The sequence below is a fragment of the Lissotriton helveticus genome, chromosome 3_2, assembly GCF_964261635.1.
Source record: "Lissotriton helveticus chromosome 3_2, aLisHel1.1, whole genome shotgun sequence".
Classification (NCBI taxonomy): Eukaryota; Metazoa; Chordata; class Amphibia; order Caudata; family Salamandridae; genus Lissotriton; species Lissotriton helveticus.
This window is the reverse complement of record NC_136062.1, coordinates 281,346,911-281,365,639: the sequence shown is the minus strand read 5'-3', so window position 1 is coordinate 281,365,639 and position 18,729 is coordinate 281,346,911. Positions and strand designations below refer to the sequence as shown.

Here is an 18,729-nt window from a genome sequence, read left to right as displayed (position 1 = left end):
TAGCCAGTCCCGATATTTGTTCAAAGTGTTGAAATATGGCCGGGACAGGTTCCAAGTTGGATGTAAGATCATTCAGGTATAAAATAATGTCATCCGCATATGCGGACACTAAGTGTGTGTTATTATGGAGTACAATTCCCCGGTCCATGGCCTCACTGCAAAGTTTGATCAAAAGGGGTTCTAATGCGACCACAAACAGCAACAGCGACAAGGGACATCCCTGCCGTGTCCCCCTGGTTATAGGATATGCCGAAGAAATATGAGAGCCAGTCTTGGCACGTGTTGTGGGAGCAGAACACAATAATTTAACCCATCGCAGATAACCTTTGGGGATACCAAACTTTGTTATGGCAGACACCATATAGGTCCAATCTAGAGTATCAAATGATTGGCGCGTATCAAGAGAAATGCACTCGAATGTGCGAGGAAGGTCTGCTGCAGCTTCCATTATATAGTGGAGTCGTCTGATATTTAATGATGAATTACGACCTGGTATAAAACCGCATTGGTCAGCATGGATAAGTTTTGGAAGGTAGGGAAGGAGACGCATGGCCAGGACTTTGCTGAGTATTTTGTACTCGGTGGAAAGCAACGTGAGGGGGCGATACCCTGAGATATCAGGTGTGTCTCTATGTGGCTTGGGGATTGAGGTAACCAGTGCCTGCATAGTCATCAAGGGAAGAGTGTGTTTTTCAAGTGCCATTTGGTATAGGCACTCAAGGCGTGGGGCGAGTTGTGCTATATATGTCGCGTTGAACTCTGCAGGCAACCCATCCAGACCAGGAGTTTTGTTTCTAGGGAGGTCCTTGATGGCTGCCTTAATATCAAATTGAGTAATAGGGGGTTCCAAATCTGATTGCTCGTCTGCAGTTAACGTAGGGAATGTGAGGTCCTCAAAGAAGACCGCTAGGCGATCAGGGGAAACAGCCACTGGGGCGCTATACAGGTTACTGTAGTATGTACGGAATGCCATGTTGATGTCTGCTTGAATGGAGACAACAGTGCCATCCGGGAGTAAAATCGCAGTAATCGGGACAGGAGAGGGACCTTCCCGTATAAGATGAGCCAATAATATCCCTGATTTATCTGCATCTTTATGACTATGCTGCGTATATGCTCTACAGTCAATGAGGCAAAGTCGCTCTGGAAGTTCTGTATGTTTAATTCTGGCTTCTTGGAGCTGCGCCTGCAGAGAGGGATTAGTAATAGCTACAGTCTCCAAGCTGTGAAGGGAATCCTCCACCGCAGATAAGCTCTTGTGGGTTTCCTGCCGGGCCCCCATAATAGCCCCTACTGCCGTGCCACTGATCACTACTTTAAATGCGTCCCATTCAATCAAATGGGAGGAGGCAGAGTTATCGTTTACAGAGAAATAAATAATAATGGCCTTACCCAATGTGTCTCTAAAAACCTGGTCCTTGAGGGATTGCGGCCAGAGGCACCAAGTTGGAACCGGGGTGGAAACTCTCCCCCATCCCAGAAGAATTTCAAGAGGGTTATGATCAGATAGGGTCTTACCAAGGTAGGTAGACTCAACAATCTGGGACACCAGGGCTAAAGAACAAAGGATTCTGTATATCCTAGTGTGTAATTGGTGCGGGGGAATAATATGAGTATTCTCTACTATTGGGATGCAGTGCACGCCATGCGTCTTGTATTGTCCAACCCACTACCCAAGCTCATAGGAAATCTGCATTTTTGGTGGTTGTAGCGCCTCGGAGCAGAGGGTGGGAGCTATCGAGGCTGACTACTAAGACAGAATTAAAGTCTCTGCCAAGAACCCAGGGGCACCCTACCCAATCCATTAATGAGATGTTTAAGGAGCTGAGAAAATTATTCTGCTCATAATTGGGGGCATATACGCTAGACAACTATAGGGGCCCCATCCAGCTTACCCAACATGAGTACATAACGCCCTGCCATGTCTATACGTTGTTCAGTCAGCACAAAGGGAACCCCATTCCGAAACCAAATAAGTGAGCCCCCGGCAAGGGCTGAGTAAGAAGTATTAAAAATCTGTCCCTTCCATTTTTTGGGCAGTTTACTGACTTCCGAAACCGTTAAGTGTGTCTCCTGAATGAGAGCTATTTGGACTTTCCGCCAATTTAATTGGGCAAGAATCCTGTGTCGTTTATGGACAGACCCCATGCCCCGCGCGTTCCATGTCAATATTTTATAGTTATCCAACCCCGCCATATCGGATCAAGTCACTATAGAGAGTTGCCCTGGACATACAGGTAGAATATAAAATGGCAGGCAAGACCAGCCAGACCAGGAAACAGTTAACTTCCCATGAACTATAATACCCAATACTAGGGCCAACAAACAAACTACGTTGGTCCAAACCTATATCACAATGTATTAATTCCAAACGGTTATACATTGCAGTATCTGCAGTTGGTGTTCTAAATACTGAATTTAGGGGTGTTTAGGGGAGTATAAGGTAGTAGCCAATGAGCGACTTACTCCTAGGGTGATTACACCCCCTCTATTACCATTTACTGTGAAGAGTGGGCATAATCCTGACCCAGAGTTTCTATTGTCACCAAAAACAAGATGGTCAACCCCTTCCTCAACTGTCCACTTCAGGTGACCCACCTTAGGAGTGTGCTATACCTGTAAGTGTGACTCGCCTTCTGACTAGCTAATGTCCCCACCTGCTGTGGTGCCAAATAGGCCTCAGGGCAAGGGGTGGTGTTTCCCGGGACTGGGGGAAGAACGGGTTGCTTATCAAAGGAGGCAGTGGCTTTCAAGTTTCTGGCCCCGATATGCTAAATCACTAGCTATCCTGCTGGACGATGTGTGAACACCTTCCTCTGGAGCAGACATTGTTTCTGGCCTCTGAGAGCACTGGCACCCACCTCCAGGGAGTCAAAAACTCATGTGTGGTAACAGGCTGGACGATACCAGACAGCCAGCACACTAGAGGACTAGTAGGTTTCAGGGGGAACCTCTAAGGTGCCCTCTGGATGCATGTCTTCATAAATCCAATACTGGCATCAGTATGGATTTATCAAAACAAGATGTTTGATATAAAAAATTATAGGTTTCAGTGTAGCCATCATGCAACCGGGTAACTTGTCATGACCAATGCCCTGTACATGCCTTAAAAGTGGCTTCCCTGGTCACTAGAAATATCTAGTAATCAAACTAGACATTACAGAGGCATATCTGCTTATACAGATATGCCCTCGCTTGTAACATAATTCACCTTGCCTTAAGGCTCTAAGGCCTGCTGTAGTGGTGACTTACATACAATGTCTTTGCACGGCACACAGTGATTGCGCATGTGGTGTTTTCGAAACTGGCTTGCACCATTTCACGCAGCCTGCAATGGCAGTCTGTGTGCAGCATTTGTGGGGTTCCTTTTGGGTGGCATACTACATGCTGCAGCCCAAAAGGACCTTCTTTAGTATTTCTCTTCTGAGTACCATAGGTACCATTTACCAGGGATTTACTAGGGGGTTAAAGTCTCTGCCAATTGGGCTACAATGGTACATGAGTATTGTTTTAAGGGGAAGAGCTCTGGCACTGGCCCTGGTTAGCAGGGTCCTAGTGTCGTGGGGCTGAGCCTTGCATTCACACAGTGTTAAGTTGACATGAGCTTATTAGAAGTTTAAACGCCATTTTTCCTTTCTGCTGCCTTTTGCACACATCACACACTTTATTAATTGTTAAGAGTTTGGCAGAGTGTTTTGCTTCACACGAGGATAACATGTTTTTCTGCATTAAGTATTCCTTGCTTGGTAAGCTTAGTTTGAACAGTGAGTGCCGAGGCCTTCAAGGTTATTTCAACACTGTGGTTTGTTGTTCGGACTGATCAGCGCACGTTCTAGACATAACACATATGCAGCTGCGGGGACCTCAGATATGGGTGGCTTTAATAATGCACTGTGTAGGCATGATTGAACACACTTGGAGAACATTTGTATGCTGAGAGCTGGTGCAGAACTCAATGTGATCCACTTCTGCTAATACCAGAGGTATGGGGCCGCCTATGTAATCTCAAGAGACCTTCTGTAGTTATAAACTAACCTACTAGCAAGGGAGGGTGAAATATAGGTACTTATTTAGCCTGTTTCATTTAGCATTATAACATGCTTTCTTCTTTTGTATTTTATGGAATAGCAACTATGCTGATAATCTTATTTCTCATAATATGTCTGCTTGTATTAGCTAAAATGCTGCACTTGAGATCACAGCGTTAAATAAATATTTTAACCTTGCACGTGTCTCCTTTTACTCCTTGTATGAGAGTATAACGAGTGTTCATGTTTTCCACTTCACCTGAGGTAACCTAAGTCGCATGTTCTGGGTTGTCTAATCAATGGTTTCTTTGCTATAGGACTACGACCTAATGTGACACTGATTGCTAGTCTGGTAGGGGATTTTGGGTACTAAGGTGAGTTTTGGCACACCCTAATTCACTGAGGGCCTAGGTCTCTGTGCACAGCTCTGTGTATGAGCAGAATCCCTGCAACATGGCGTCTTAACGATGGTGGTCTTTTTCATGATGCTAGAGTAGTACTTATGTCAGTCCATACCCCCTTCACTATTGTTTCCGGTTAACAGTGGTGACGGATAAACCTACCTATAGTTACATAGGTCTTTTCAAGCTTGAATCTTTCATTAACGGTTTCCTTTTGAATTACTACCCAGTTGTGCTACAAGGTATTACGTTGTACTTCTTTCTGTGTCACTATGGCTGACATTGACATACTGCAGCATAGTCGCATTGCGGTACGCAACCATTTGCAGGCTTATAATGTCGGATTGGAGGGCATGGCGGTTATTTTCGTCGTTAGTGCTGAGGTGACATACCCTTTTGAGATTTACTACTCATGGGTGACGTTTCCCACTGGGGATGCGGCTACTCAGGTGTTTCACACTTATACTCACACAGCCGTGCCCGGGGAATATATAGAGGACACAGGAGGTTCTGATTTCTGCATGGCAGCACTGTGTTTGGTTTAATGGCGCCCTTTCCCACAGTTTAACGGCGGCTAGGTTAGTGTTGGCTGGATTTACCCTGCATCCTCGTGCGGGGACTGTCCCCATTGCTGATTTGCGGCCCCTATATAACTCTCCGATCAGTGTTATCAGGGCCCTAGTTCAATATATCACCCGCAATTTCCAGGGCGCCCCGCCTGGTGTTGCGGCATTTCAAGCTGGACCGACCGGGATGAAGCTTTGTCCCTTGATGGTTAATGCGGTTATGGGAAAGCGTCCCCAGGATAAGGATGATATGCCTTTTTGGCTTGCCGAGAAATTTGACCAGCTGGAGGCTGTTTTCCCTAATTCGAGTCGCGTGGAGAAACACAGGATTCTTACAATTAGTTTGCCCAAGGACTTGGTACCGGAAGCCGCTGACTGTGAGTCATGGGGTAGGATTTTTGCGGCAGTGTACACGAGGTGCTTCGGCACTCCGTCAATGGCTGTCCTTCTGACGGTCATTAAGCGTGTTCAAGATGAACATGGACCTGAGGCTGCGGTTGAATTGGGAATGAGACTCGTTGGCACATTTGACGTAGTTTCCGATCTCGTCCTTTCTAATATAAAGGGAGATGCGGTGAACTTTCAAGTGGCTAATGCCTTGCGCGAGGTCCCCGATGCCGACAAACCCCGACAGTTACAGAGAATTATTACGGCGGCTTATAAGACCATTGGCCGTAATAGTTTAGGTGTCAAGCCTTTTTCTACAAAAGAGAAAAAATAGACTCAGGCTCAAAAGTCTGATAAGGTTGATCGGCCCAAATCTCAAAAGCAGAATTGGGGTAAGAAAAAGAGACAGGGTAAACAGCAACAGAAACAGGAGTCACGTCCCGCATCACCTGTGCCTGTGTCTACTGAACGCGTTTATGACTTGCGCGACCGCTCTACGATTAAGTCACCTGATCGATTTCAGGTTCCTGATCAACGCTCTCCTCGTTCTTTACAGGACACATCGGCCTCATCGTCCGGTGGTGGAGGCAGCGGCAGAGGTCGGGGTGGCCAGCAGAGTCGCGACCAGCCCCGCTCGGAAGACGGAAAAGGCAAGCTGGACGATTCTTCACAGAAAAGACCCCAGTTTCAGAAAAAGAAAGTTGCCGCTTTAACAGCGAGATATGCCACAGATAGTGAGAACACAGCTTCGGAATCTGACATGGGCCCTGACGTTGTTGGACAGCGCGGTGGAGATTACCATTGTCTGCGAGGCCCAGTGTCCACTACTGAAGGTGACCGTGACAGACAGATTTGTTGTTGTTGAGACAGCTGACACTAGAGTAACTCCCCCTGACATGCTTTATGAGATTTACCTTTTAATTGAAGGTGACATACAACGTACCGTAAAAGGGGTATTTTGGGAAAATCTTACAACTACCTATGATATTTTGTTAGCGGAGGCTGACTGGCCCCCACCCTTTGTTCTTGTGGCTCAGAGAGGGGAGGAGGTAATCCTCCCTAGTTTCGCGCACAGTGCGAAAGAGCATTCGCTGAATTTTGCAGAGGAGTGGGCTAAGGCACTAGCACCGGCTTTGTACCGTGGGATAAATTCTCCCCCCGCCACGAGATTCCCTTACGGTCTATGCCACAGCCTCAACCTCAATATCCCATGTGGCGTGAAGAGAAAGCTTCCGTGGTAGAAATCCTTGAACAATTGGAATATCATGGAGTAATTGAAACATGTGTGTCTCCGATGAATAACCCACTTTTTACCGTAACCAAGCCTGATGGTTCGTACCGTTTGGTATTGGATTACCGGAATTTAAACTCGCATTGCTGTACCTGTGCAGTACAGAATACCCACGGCTCTGTGGTGGATGGTCTTGTGCGAAAAAGGTTTAAAACCACACTTGACATTTCCAATGGTTTTTTTGGCCACAACTTGTCTGGTCTAAGTTTCCAATGCACCAGTTTTACCAGTGCTCAGCTTGCGCCATTGTGGTTGGTACCATGGTGAATGGTGAATTCAAGTCCGATGTCGTAGATACGCAGACTTTAGGGGACTGTACCACCCAATTGACAGAGCTCCGTGCTCTGATGCTGGCCTTAGAGTACACTGATCCTGGTGTGACTACTCTCATTGTGAGTGACTCTTACTACTGTGTCTAGTCTTACAATGAAAACCTGTTCTTTTGGACTCAGAATGACTTTCGAGACTCCAAGGGTGGCACAATAAAATATAAAATAATCTGTGTGGCTGAACTTAAAGAGCAACTGCAACTCATGTTTGTAATTCATACTCTTGGTCATCAACGTGTGGGAGTTTATGCTGTTGGCAATAGTTTGACCGATGAAGCTGTGAAGACAGCAGTGTTGACATATTTGGTTGCATCAGTTACACGTTCCAAAAGTAAGATTGATGATGACATCTTGGCAGCAATTGCCGCTACTGAGAAGGGAAGTAAATATCCTACTGGATTTCCTTCAAAGTATTCTGATCATTTAAGTCCTGATAAAGTTCCTTATGTGGAAACATCGGACGTTGGTGACAGATTGATTCCCAAAGCGGACCGCAGGACCACACTGATTACGACTGCCCATGAGGGTGTTACGTCTGCGCATGCAAGCATTTCGGCTACTGTATTTCAGTTACAACAAGGTTTCTGGTAGCAGGTAATGTACAAACAGATGCGTGATTATGTTCTTCAATGTGACATTTGTCAGCAGATAAAGCCTTCTACTGCTGCGCGTCCACCCCAGACACAGTTGTACATTTCTAATAAACCACTTGGGTGTGTTTATTTAGATCACTGCGGTCCTTTTTCCTCTGATACTGCGTATAAGTATATTTTAGTTGCAGTTGATTCTTGTACACGCTTTGGGTCCAGCCACACCGCAGCTCTGATTCGCGAACTGTCATCAGGTCCAGCGTTCGCCTCTAAGGCGTACAAGGATGCCATGAGTTCGTTGGGGTCCAAGTCAAGTTTTCGTCTCCATACAGAACTGAGGGTAATAGTGTTGTGGAACGAATGAACCGAGATTTACAGCAGTCTTTGACAGCCAGGGTTATAGGTACTGGCAGGAACTTGCTAGCCCATCTCAATAGCGTACAGCGTGCACTTAATAATCTCCCTAGAAGGACTCTGGGTGGGCAGACCTCATACGAAATGCTCTTTGGAATCAAAATGTTCGTCCCGGACCTTAAAGGTCTAGACCAGGCGGCGGCTGCTGCCCCCTTTGACGTAGATGAACATTGTCATGTTTTACAGAATCTACAAGAGATGAGAGACAGTCTTGCAAAGGAACACTTGCCCTCCACATCTGATGCTGCGTTGCAGATTCCGGTAGTTGGCTGGCTACCCCGAGTTGGAGAACTGGTTCGAGAGAAGATCGAGAACATGAAAGAATTTGGTCCCTCATATCGAGCTCCAGTTCCTGTACTTGGCGTGCGGGGCACAAGAACAGTCATTTTACCTCCACTTCCAGGTCGTAAAGAAAAAAGGTACATCTCCATTGCCAATGTCAAATTACACAGAGTGGCCGATTCTACTTAGTATGACACCTGCGGTCTCTTGTCCATCTATACTGAGACATTCTGTTTTGGCTCTGTCTCCTAATACCAGGCCTGACGTTGCCATCGAGATGCCTGCTGTTTCAAGTCCTTTATTGAGTACCCCACCTGATGATCGTCTTGATGAGACTGAGTATACTTATCCCACAGACTTATCGATGCCTGATCTACAAACATGTTTTGCAACTGAGTCCAGATTTTCATTTGACACTCGTTCTACCACATCGAAGTCCCCTCCAAACATTTCTGTTTTTGCAACATGGTTTAAAAAACATGTTTTGATTCCCCCTTGGACTTACATCTGGTTGGTTCTTTTTTCAATTTTTTTGTTTATGTCAATTGGATTTGTGGTGTATTTTTTCCGTCTTGTAAATGGACACTACGTTGTAGAGAGAACATCTATTTGACTAATTAAAGGAACATTGGCACCCCATTCCTCGTCTCACATGATGTAGAGGGACCTGACTTTTGTTAACATTACTGCTTGGCCCGACTTAGATGGGATTGTTTGGGATGCTGTTAAATTTCAGATCCACGGCCCCACAGAGGTTATCAATGTGCCGAATGTCCTTAGAGTTTCTATGGGGGATGTGATTAAACAAAATATACGTTCTGATGATTGGGATGTTCCAGCCGTAGAGGCTTTGTTTTCCGATTTGAAATATTATACTGCTTTTGATGCTGAAGATTTATATTTAGATTCAGCGAATTATGGTGATTTGTATTGTTATCAACACTTTCGCAATCATTACGTGCATAAGGCAAACACCAGGAGGAATGTGGTTAATTACACACAATGGGAACATTGCCCCACTCCTATTGAAGTAAGCTCCAGTTCTCTTTTAACCCCTTGGCTGCTGCCATCGGCCAACGGTCGTCACGTGCACTACCTTGGTAGTGCTGCGAACGTCCGGTGGCCGATGGTGCCCCACCCGTTTTTCGAACGTTCAGCACTGGAGCTGAACGGTCGACGCAGGCAAGGTGTTAAAGAGATTCACATATTTTTCTGATTTTAATCAGTCAAACCACAATGCATTTTATTTTGCACTTCCAAGGTTAGACTTACCCAATCAATCAATCAATATACTTATAAAGCGCACTACTCACCCGTTAGGGTCTCAAGGTGCTGGGGAGAGGGGATGCTACTGGTCGAAAAGCCATGTTTTGAGGCGTTTCCTGAAAGTTAGGAGGTCCTGGGTCTGACGTAGCTGGAGTGGTAGAGAGTTCCAGGTTTTGGCGGCGAGGTGTGAGAAGGATCTTCCTCCGGCGGTGGTGCGGCGGATGCGGGGGATGGTGGTGAGAGCATGGTTGGCAGAGCGGAGATGGCGTGTGGGAGCGTGGAAGGAAAGTCTGTCGTTGAGGTAGGCTGGACCGGTGTTGTAGAGAGCCTTGTGTGCGTGGGTCAGGAGCTTGAAGGTGATCCTTTTCGGTACGGGAAGCCAGTGTAGGTCTCTGAGGTGGGGGGAAATGTGGTTGGGCGTGGGACGTCAAGAATGAGGTGGGCGGATGCGTTCTGGATACGTTGTAGCTTGGTTTGTAGCTTGCCCGTTGTTCCTGCATATAGGGCGTTGCCGTAATCCAATCTGCTGCTGACCAGGGCGTGGGTGACGGTTTTCCTGGTCTCGACGGGGATCCACTTAAAGATCTTGCAGAGCATGCGGAGAATGTTGCAGCAGGAGGAGGAGACCGCGTTGACCTGCTGAGTCATGTTGAGAGTGTAGTCCAAGATGAAGCCCAGGTTGCGAGCGTGGGTGGTGGGTGAGGGTGCGGTGCCTAGGGAGTTGGGCCACCAGGAGTCGTTCCATGCTGAGGGGTTGGAGGCGAAGATGACGATCTCTGTTTTATCGGTGTTTAGCTTGAGGCGGCTTGATTCCATCCAGTTGGAGATGGTGTGTAGTCCGCTGTGTAGGTTGTTTTTGGCAGTAGTGGAGTCTTTCGTGAGGGAGAGGATCAGCTGGGTGTCGTCTGCGTATGATACAATGTAGATGTGGTGTGTCCGAGTGATGTTGGCGAGAGGAGCCATGTAGACATTGAAGAGCGTTGGGCTGAGGGAGGATCCTTGAGGGACGCCACAGATGATCTTGGAGGCCTCAGACAGGAATGGCGGAAGGCGGACTCTCTGGATTCTGCTGGTGAGAAATGATGAGATCCAGTTGAGAGCCTTGTCGCGGATTCCGGCGTTGTGGAGTCGTGTGCTGAGGGTGCGATGGCATACCGTGTCGAATGCGGCAGAGAGGTCCAGCAGGATGAGTGCTGCGGTTTCTCCTTTGTCGAGCATGATCCTTATGTCATCTGTGGCAGCAATGAGTGTGGTCTCGGTGCTGTGATTTTTTCGGAATCCGGATTGGGAGGTGTCGAGTGCTTTGCTGTCTTCTAGTAAGCGGGAGAGCCTGGTGTTGACGACGTTTTCGATGACCTTGGCCGGGAAAGGGAGGAGGGAGATCGGCCGGTAGTATTTCGGGTCGTCTGGGTCCATCTTGGGTTTCTTCAGTAGTGCGTTGGCATCTGCGTGCTTCCAGATTTCTGGGAAGGTGGCTGACTCGAAGGAGCTGTTGATGGTGTTGCAGAGGTGGGGAGCGATGATGTTGCTAGCTTAATTGAAAATGTGGTGAAGGCAGGGGTCCGATGGGGATCCGGAGTGGATTGAGGCCATGGTGTGAGTGACGTCTTCTTCGTTGATGAGGGTCCAGGTGTGAAGGAGGTTGGTGTTGCTCGGGGCGTCGGGTTCGTGGGTGTCTGCGGTCTGTTTGGGGCTGAAGCTGCTGTGAATTTCTTCTATCTTGCGGCGGAAGTGGGTGGCGAGGGAGTTGCAGAGCTCTTGTGACGGAGGGTGTTCGTTGGAGCAGGTCCTGGGGTTTGAGAGCTCTTTGACGATGCTGAAGAGTTCTTTACTGTTGTGGGCGTTGTTGTATATGCGGTTTTTGAAGTGGGTTCTTTTGGCGGTGCGGATCAGTTGGTGATGCTTGCGGATGGACCCACATAAAGTTATTATATTCCAAGTCCTTTCTTGACCAATTGGCTGTTGGGGGCTATGAATTGTGGAAAGATACTATTGATCTTAAATCTGTTTGGGGTTCTAAAAGTTGGCAAGTGCAAGGCGCGGAGGCTTTGCATCGTGCATGTCTCATCCCGAACCATATGTTGTTTTTGAATTCTACTATTTCGCAAACAACCTGCTTTGGATTGGCTACTACCAAAAAATTAAATGCTCCTTCTTTTCCGGAATTGGAAGAATACCCCGGTTGGGATAATTATACCAGTTTTTCTATCAGGGAATTACAGACACTGTTGCTGAATTCTACTTGTAACATATCCAGTTCGGATCCTAAGGGTTGGTTGTTGTGGCACAAAAGTGCAGATTCTTGTCAACATCGTTTTCTGGGTTTAGCCCCTGGCTACACACAGGTTAGGGTGGATCACCGTTTTGAGAGTGACCATTCTGTTACTACCTATTCAGTAGGCAAGTGTCAGAATTGGCTCAAACACTCCACTTTAAGGTCAGTTAAGCTTCATTTGTCTAAATTGATTGATGCTGTTGATCTGAATGATTTTGTCAAGGGCCCTGCTTCCGGCAGATTCAAAAGATGGATATATGCTATTTACAACGAAGTTTGGAAACGATCCTAGATTGAGGCTGCTTACCGCTTAAGAGCTACAGATCAAGCGAATTTAGAAAAAAGTGCTTGCAGTTGAAGATACCAGCATTAACACACTTTTTTCCTCCATTTACACTTTAGGTAACATTGTTTCCTCTGTTGTTGATATTGTGCAAGAAGATGTCTCTGTTTTGTACCATGGTCAAAATCAATTGCGTTCCATTATGCAATTTGCATGGACTTTGCAAATGTTAAAGGCAGGAAAAGTGCCTTGGCACTACATGAACACGTCATCTTTATTTGCCCCTTTTAACTTGACTGAAAAGCAACGTTTTATGTCTAGGAAAGATGCAACTTTTTCTATGTTACATATTGAGAAGTTGGAACCTTTGCCATTTTCTGTGGCTGAGACAAATTCCGCTGTGTGGCTCGTCCATGGGTTAATTACTTTACCTTTTCTTTTGTTCAAGTTCGAAGCCTGCATGAAGTACTACGCAATTGGCAGATATGAACGTCTGGGTACCGCTTATCTTCATGAGGCTTGGTCACTACTGTTTACCTATAGGTGCCTGAGGGAGGGAAAAGAGGTTTATTTGAATGGAGAGGATTGCACTACAACACTAGATAACTCATTAATGTGTAGGAATATCCAATTGCATGGCTCTTCTAATCAGAATGAGCCTAATTTGGCCTGTGTTTTAAAGGGAACACCGACACCTGCTATCACACCCACATTCATATTACTAGCAATCAGTAGTTTTTTACTTTTATAAAATGAAGATTGTTGTGGGATGTTAGCCTGTATTCCTTACATTGTTACGGTCTCTGAACGTGTAGTTTGTTGTAAAAATGTAATGTTTCCTCCTCCACATGGGACGCTGGATGTTTCCATCTGCCCGTCGATTCCGACCTTGATAGCAGAGTTCAACAAGGTGAGTCGCATAAGAGCTCTTTTGTCTCAGAAAGAAGTCGCCCTTCATCTGCTCGTGAAACATTTGTCCTTCACGTGGTAAACACCCACACAGAAGTGCATGCTTTATTAAATACGGATTTGCCCTTGCATTTCGGAGAACTAATCTTTAATGCTTCCTCCACCACGGGGCAGGCTCACTTTTTAACAAGTATTTACAATGCAATGGTCTCGGCATCATTAAAGGTAGAGCTATTGGCATTGCTCATGACATTTCCTTTTTTTTTCTTTAAATCATAAGTAAATGGCATTGTCATTTACATTGCCAATACACAGCACTCTGCACTCAACAGCACACAGCACTCTGCACTCAACAGCACACACCACTCTGCACTCAACAGCACACACTACTCTGCACTCAACAGCACACACCACTCTGTATTCTGCACACTCACTCTGCATTCTGCACACTCACTACTCTGCACTCACTACTCTGCACTCTGCACTCACTACTCTGCACTCACTACTCTGCACTCTGCACTCACTACTCTGCACTCACTACTCTGCACTCACTATTCTGCACTCACTACTCTGCACTCACTACTCTGCACTCACTACTCTGCACTCACTACTCTGCACTCTGCACTCACTACTCTGCACTCACCACTTTGCACTCACCACTCTGCACTCACCACTCTGCACTCACTACTCTGCACTCACTACTCTGCACTCTGCACTCACCACTCTGCACTCACTACTCTGCACTCACTACTCTGCACTCACTACTCTGCACTCACTACTCTGCACTCACTATTCTGCACTCACTATTCTGTACTCACTATTCTGCACACTGCACTCACTACTCTGCACTCTGCACTCACTACTCTGCACTCACTACTCTGCACTCACTACTCTGCACTCACTACTCTGCATTCACTACTCTGCACCCACTACTCTGCACTCTGCACTCACTACACTGCACTCACTACTCTGCACTCACTCTGCACTCACTACTCTGCACTCACTACTCTGCACTCACTACTCTGCACTCACTACTCTGCACTCTGCACTCACTACTCTGCACACTCACTACTCTGCACACTCACTACTCTGCACACTCACTACTCTGCACTCACTACTCTGCACTCACTACTCTGCACACTCACTACTCTGCACTCACTAATCTGCACTCACTAATCTGCACTCTGCAAACTCACTCTGCACTCTGAACACTCACTCTGCACTCACTACTCTGCACACTCACTCCTCACTCACACTCTGCACTCACACTCTGCACTCACTACTCTGCACACTCACTCTGCACTAACACTCTGCACTCACAACTCTGCACTCACAACTCTGCACTCTGCACTCACACTATGCACACTCACTCTGCACTCACTACTTCACACTCTGCGCACTCTGCACTCACACTCACCTTCTGCCTCACAGAGGGATGAAGTGAGCGCCGTTCTACTGGGCAGACCTGGGGTCGGGTGTGAGATTCTATAGCAAAGTGTTTAGAAATGAGGAAACACACGATTTAAAGCGTAGTTAATAAAATGGGGAATCAAATGCAGAGGAGCAGGCAAAATGGCAGTATTATTCACCTGTGCCTGACCTGGTGGGAGAAGAGAGTAAATGTCCTCCTGGGTGATCAGTTGCAGACTTGGTTGGAATGCCCCCGGCCCTCCTGAATGCTCGCTTCCAGGCCTAGCAGCTTTCATCCAGACTCTCACAACATGACCGTGCGGGAGATTCTGTCACACGTGTAGACCAAACCTGCTGCCGCAGCGGGGGCACATTCTTCTCGGACAAGTGGAACAGCTGGCGGTTGGGCAACAGGCACAGCAGTGGCCTTTTATTTCGGTTTTAAACGTCTGAGGGTCTCACAGCAGCAGTCCTGTAACTCCCGAAACGAAAACCTCCTCCCTCGCAAACATCTTTAAGAGATTGCTTCTAATTTAAACCAATCAAAGAGCATAATAAGAAATGCGGCTTGAAGGAGCATTGGTAAAAACGAATAGATTTTAGGTATATTGTATAGTTAATAACATATGGTTGGGATATGTTGACATGAGTTAAGAACGCTGCGAGGTCTTGCCTGTGATTTTACGTGATCTCTAAGTTCGCATGTATTTACTGACGACGTTTTAAAATGATCGTCCGGGTTAGAAGGAGCAGTAATCACAAGCTGAGGATCAACGGGCGCGAAACAGCGTGGTGGGCGCGCACGAGACGCAGCGTGGGCGTGCACATCAGCTGAAGATCGCCGGAGAAGACACCAAGTCTGCCTGCTGCTGTGACTGACCCGCTGCGGAGGGAAAGAGCCCGGTGAGTGGGGGTAGAGGGGGGGCGGCAGAGAGGGAGTGGGCAGAGAGGGAGGGGGTGTGGGTGTGGGTGGGTGTGTGTGTGCGTGTGTATGTGTGTCTGTCTGTCTGTGTGTGTCTGGCGCGTGCCTGCCTGCCTGTGTGTGTGCGCGTCCACAGACCCTGGTAGGCTCGTGCACCGCTCTGTCTTGAACACGGCTGCAATAGGTCTCGATGCCGAGATCTAAAAATTGTTAGTAGTGACCTTGTAACTTCTTTCCAAACTATATTTGGTGTTTTCCCGGCATATTTTCATTCAATTTTTTCCAGCCTGTTTGGTGGATTTCCCTTGATGGTAGCTCTGGTTGTGGGAGTGCTTCTATTACTTTGTTTATTTCAAAATGGATGCACGTCCTGCGTTACAAGACGATCTGCCATGGCTGCTGCTGCTCCGCAACCAAATGCTTGATTACAATGGAGCGCTGCCTCTTTCTACATTGAGTGCAGCTTATGGATTATCGTTTCGATTTCCCTTTTTCACATGCGTCCAGCCTGTCTCTCATTGCCTGAGCTGAGATTTCGACTGGGCTCTGGATTTGTGTGCCTGCAATACGGTGTCTCCCAACGTGGATTATGATCAACTGATGAGCCCCTTAGTTGCTCATGAATTGCTTTGTTCTGGCGACGGGATTATGGCCTTTGCAGCGATGCATGGAGTCCTGGGAAGTTGGAATGTTTTTGCAGCGGCGCATGATTTCTTGGCACGCAGTTATATTGAAGAAAACCTATTGACTTTCGATGCATTTCTGCCTTCCAAATGAAAGACAATGTGTAAAAAAGAAGTCACTTTGTCCTATAATTTTCATGCTAGTATGGGTATTCGCAATTTGGGAAATGAGCAAATAGTTACTGTTTCTAAACTCTATATTTTGTACCAATGTCAGAAATACATAGGTGTCTTTCATACAGATTTTCACTTTATATAGTTTCCCAAATGAATTGCTTTATACTCGGTACATATTAAAAAACGATTGCAAGACACTGCTCAGTTATTGGCTCTGAGTTCGTCGGGTTCTTGGTGAACCTACAAGTCCTATATATCCCCAAAACCAAAAAGGTCCAGCTGATGTAACGATATACTGCTTTCAAACATCTGTCATAATTAGAAGAAGTTACAGATAATTATGTTGGCACAAATGGCTGTTTTTTCAACTCATTTTCAACTGTTAGTTTGTATCAACAAACCTTGAAGGATCTACACAAAGGACCCCTTGCTGAATTCAGAATTTTGTCTACATTTAAATGTATAGCTTTCCAGGATTCATTATTGCTTTAATACCCATTTCTACCATTAACTGGAAGAAGGTTGAAAGCACAAACAAATATGAAAAATAGGGTATGTCCCAGACAAACCTTTGTCAGTTCCCGAAAGCTGGGAAAATGGTGATTTCAGTCTCACAAACCCTTTGTTGATACCATTTACAGGGAAAAAACAGATGCTTTCATTTGCAGCACTTTTTTCCATTTTTCTGGATCCTCTCCAGGAGCACACACAAAGTATGGGTACCTTTAGAATCCCCATGATGTTGAAAGAAAAGGACGCAAATTTGGTGTGGATACCTTATGTGGTCAAAAGGTTTACAGGGGCCTAAGCGCAAACTACCCCAAATAGCCAAAAAAAAGGCTTAGCACAGGGGGGAAAAGGCATTGCAGCGAAGAGGTTAAAATACCGACTATCATATTGATACTTTCCCCCACATTTAGGAGAATGAATATAATGAAAAGCTCTACCAATGTAAGAAGAGCGGGTACTAAAATTTGATAACTACCTGTGAAAATAACACCCACAAATAATTACAGGAAAATCTTTTTAGAAAATGGTGCCATCATTACAATTTCAATTAAAATATATAAGTTTAGTAGTAGAAGCAGGTGCTTTCAAACAGTCTGTTACTCGATGATATGGTAGAATGAGCAGCAACTATCTCTGGGTTTATTTATTCTTAATATTTCAACTAAAAGTGATGTTCATTATCTGCTGGGGGATTCAGTTACAGTATTCAATATCGTCTATCTCCAAATGTACATAAGATAAAAATATATTAACGCTTCAAATTACCATTACATTCTTTCACCATCAATTTCCCACTAACTGATTCTGATATTTTCTGGAAAAAAGCTTGTTGATCACCACATATTAAAATATTGTAGAAACAGTTTTATAATCAATACAAAAAAATAGGAAGCAAGAGAATGCTTTATAATACGTAAAATAAATTAACTTTTTTCATAATTTCTGAAATAAATTAGCATAATGGAGTGGCAAAGATTGAACTTACCTCACGCACCTCATGCTCCTTCACTACATGCAGAGCGATGAAGCGGATAGAATCGAGAGCTGTTTCCAAGGCAGACTGATCAGATCCAAAGCCCTTGACAATTTCCTCTTTTTTGGTAAAGTATCTGTCTACATGGCTTCTCATGCACAGCAGTTTAGGCAGTCTATGCAGAAATATCTTGCGAACCCAGGGAGCCATGGCATTGTGCGTTGAGGAGGAACGATGATGAACATTAATTGCAAACACTGTGATTACGATAGACAATGTCACAAAAATCATAGTGAAGACCAAGTACTCTCCTATGAGTGGTATAACTTTGGATGACGATGGTATTATCTCTTCAATCACTAGCAGAAAGACAGTCAGTGACACAAGAACCAAGGTGCAGAGAGCTATCTTTTCACCTCCACTCGAAGGTAGATAAAAAACAAGTATAGTTAGAAAAGACAGGCCAATGCATGGAATGATGAGAAACAGTGTATAAAAAAGAGGTAAGCGTTTTATCCTAAAGGAATATGTGACAAATGGGTACCAACAGCAGACATCAGTTCGGTTTCCTTTGTTTCCTGTTGCAGATATTATTTCCCATTCTCCATTGTCAAAGAACTCTCTCCTGTCTACTTCATAGTCTTCTAAACTTATATCAACCTGGGATCCATCATAGGTCCAGGAGGCAAACTTCATGGAACAGTTCTGAAGATCATAGGGAAAGAAGGTGACATCTATAGTGCAAGAGCTTTTGTAGTTTGCCGGAGGATTCCAGGTGACTGTCCCATCGTGCTTTACCACCGATTTCGTAATAATGGAACTTGTAAAGCGTCCATCAGCACTAAAAAAAAACAAGATTGTTTTTATAAAGCACTCTCCAAATTTACTAGTGAAGAACACATTAAGACATGTTAACAAATCATATTCAGTGCCTCACATTTTTTCAGTGGTGTACTGCACGTTATCAGGTAAGTTAGCAGCAGAATTAACTGCTGTAGTGGCAAATGGCTACATGGGAATTGGGGCCATATTTAAGGTTGCACTTTCTGGTTGAGATCTGTACTGTACCTGACCCTTTAGTTATTTTATTATC

At 45.6% G+C, this 18,729-nt stretch overlaps 1 protein-coding gene across 4 annotated transcripts in view; it reads right to left on the bottom strand.

Moving 5' to 3' along the window:
* CHRNA5 (cholinergic receptor nicotinic alpha 5 subunit) overlaps nt 1-18,729 on the bottom strand; it is a 245,973-nt gene that overhangs the window by 13,331 nt on the left and 213,913 nt on the right. For 3 of the 4 annotated variants that reach the window (XM_078685217.1, XM_078685220.1, XM_078685219.1), the window contains exon 5: nt 17,649-18,477. In XM_078685217.1, coding sequence (XP_078541343.1) covers nt 17,649-18,477 — 829 coding nt within the window. The remainder of the gene's footprint in view (nt 1-17,648; nt 18,478-18,729) is intronic. The other variant, XM_078685218.1, reaches the window with a different exon arrangement.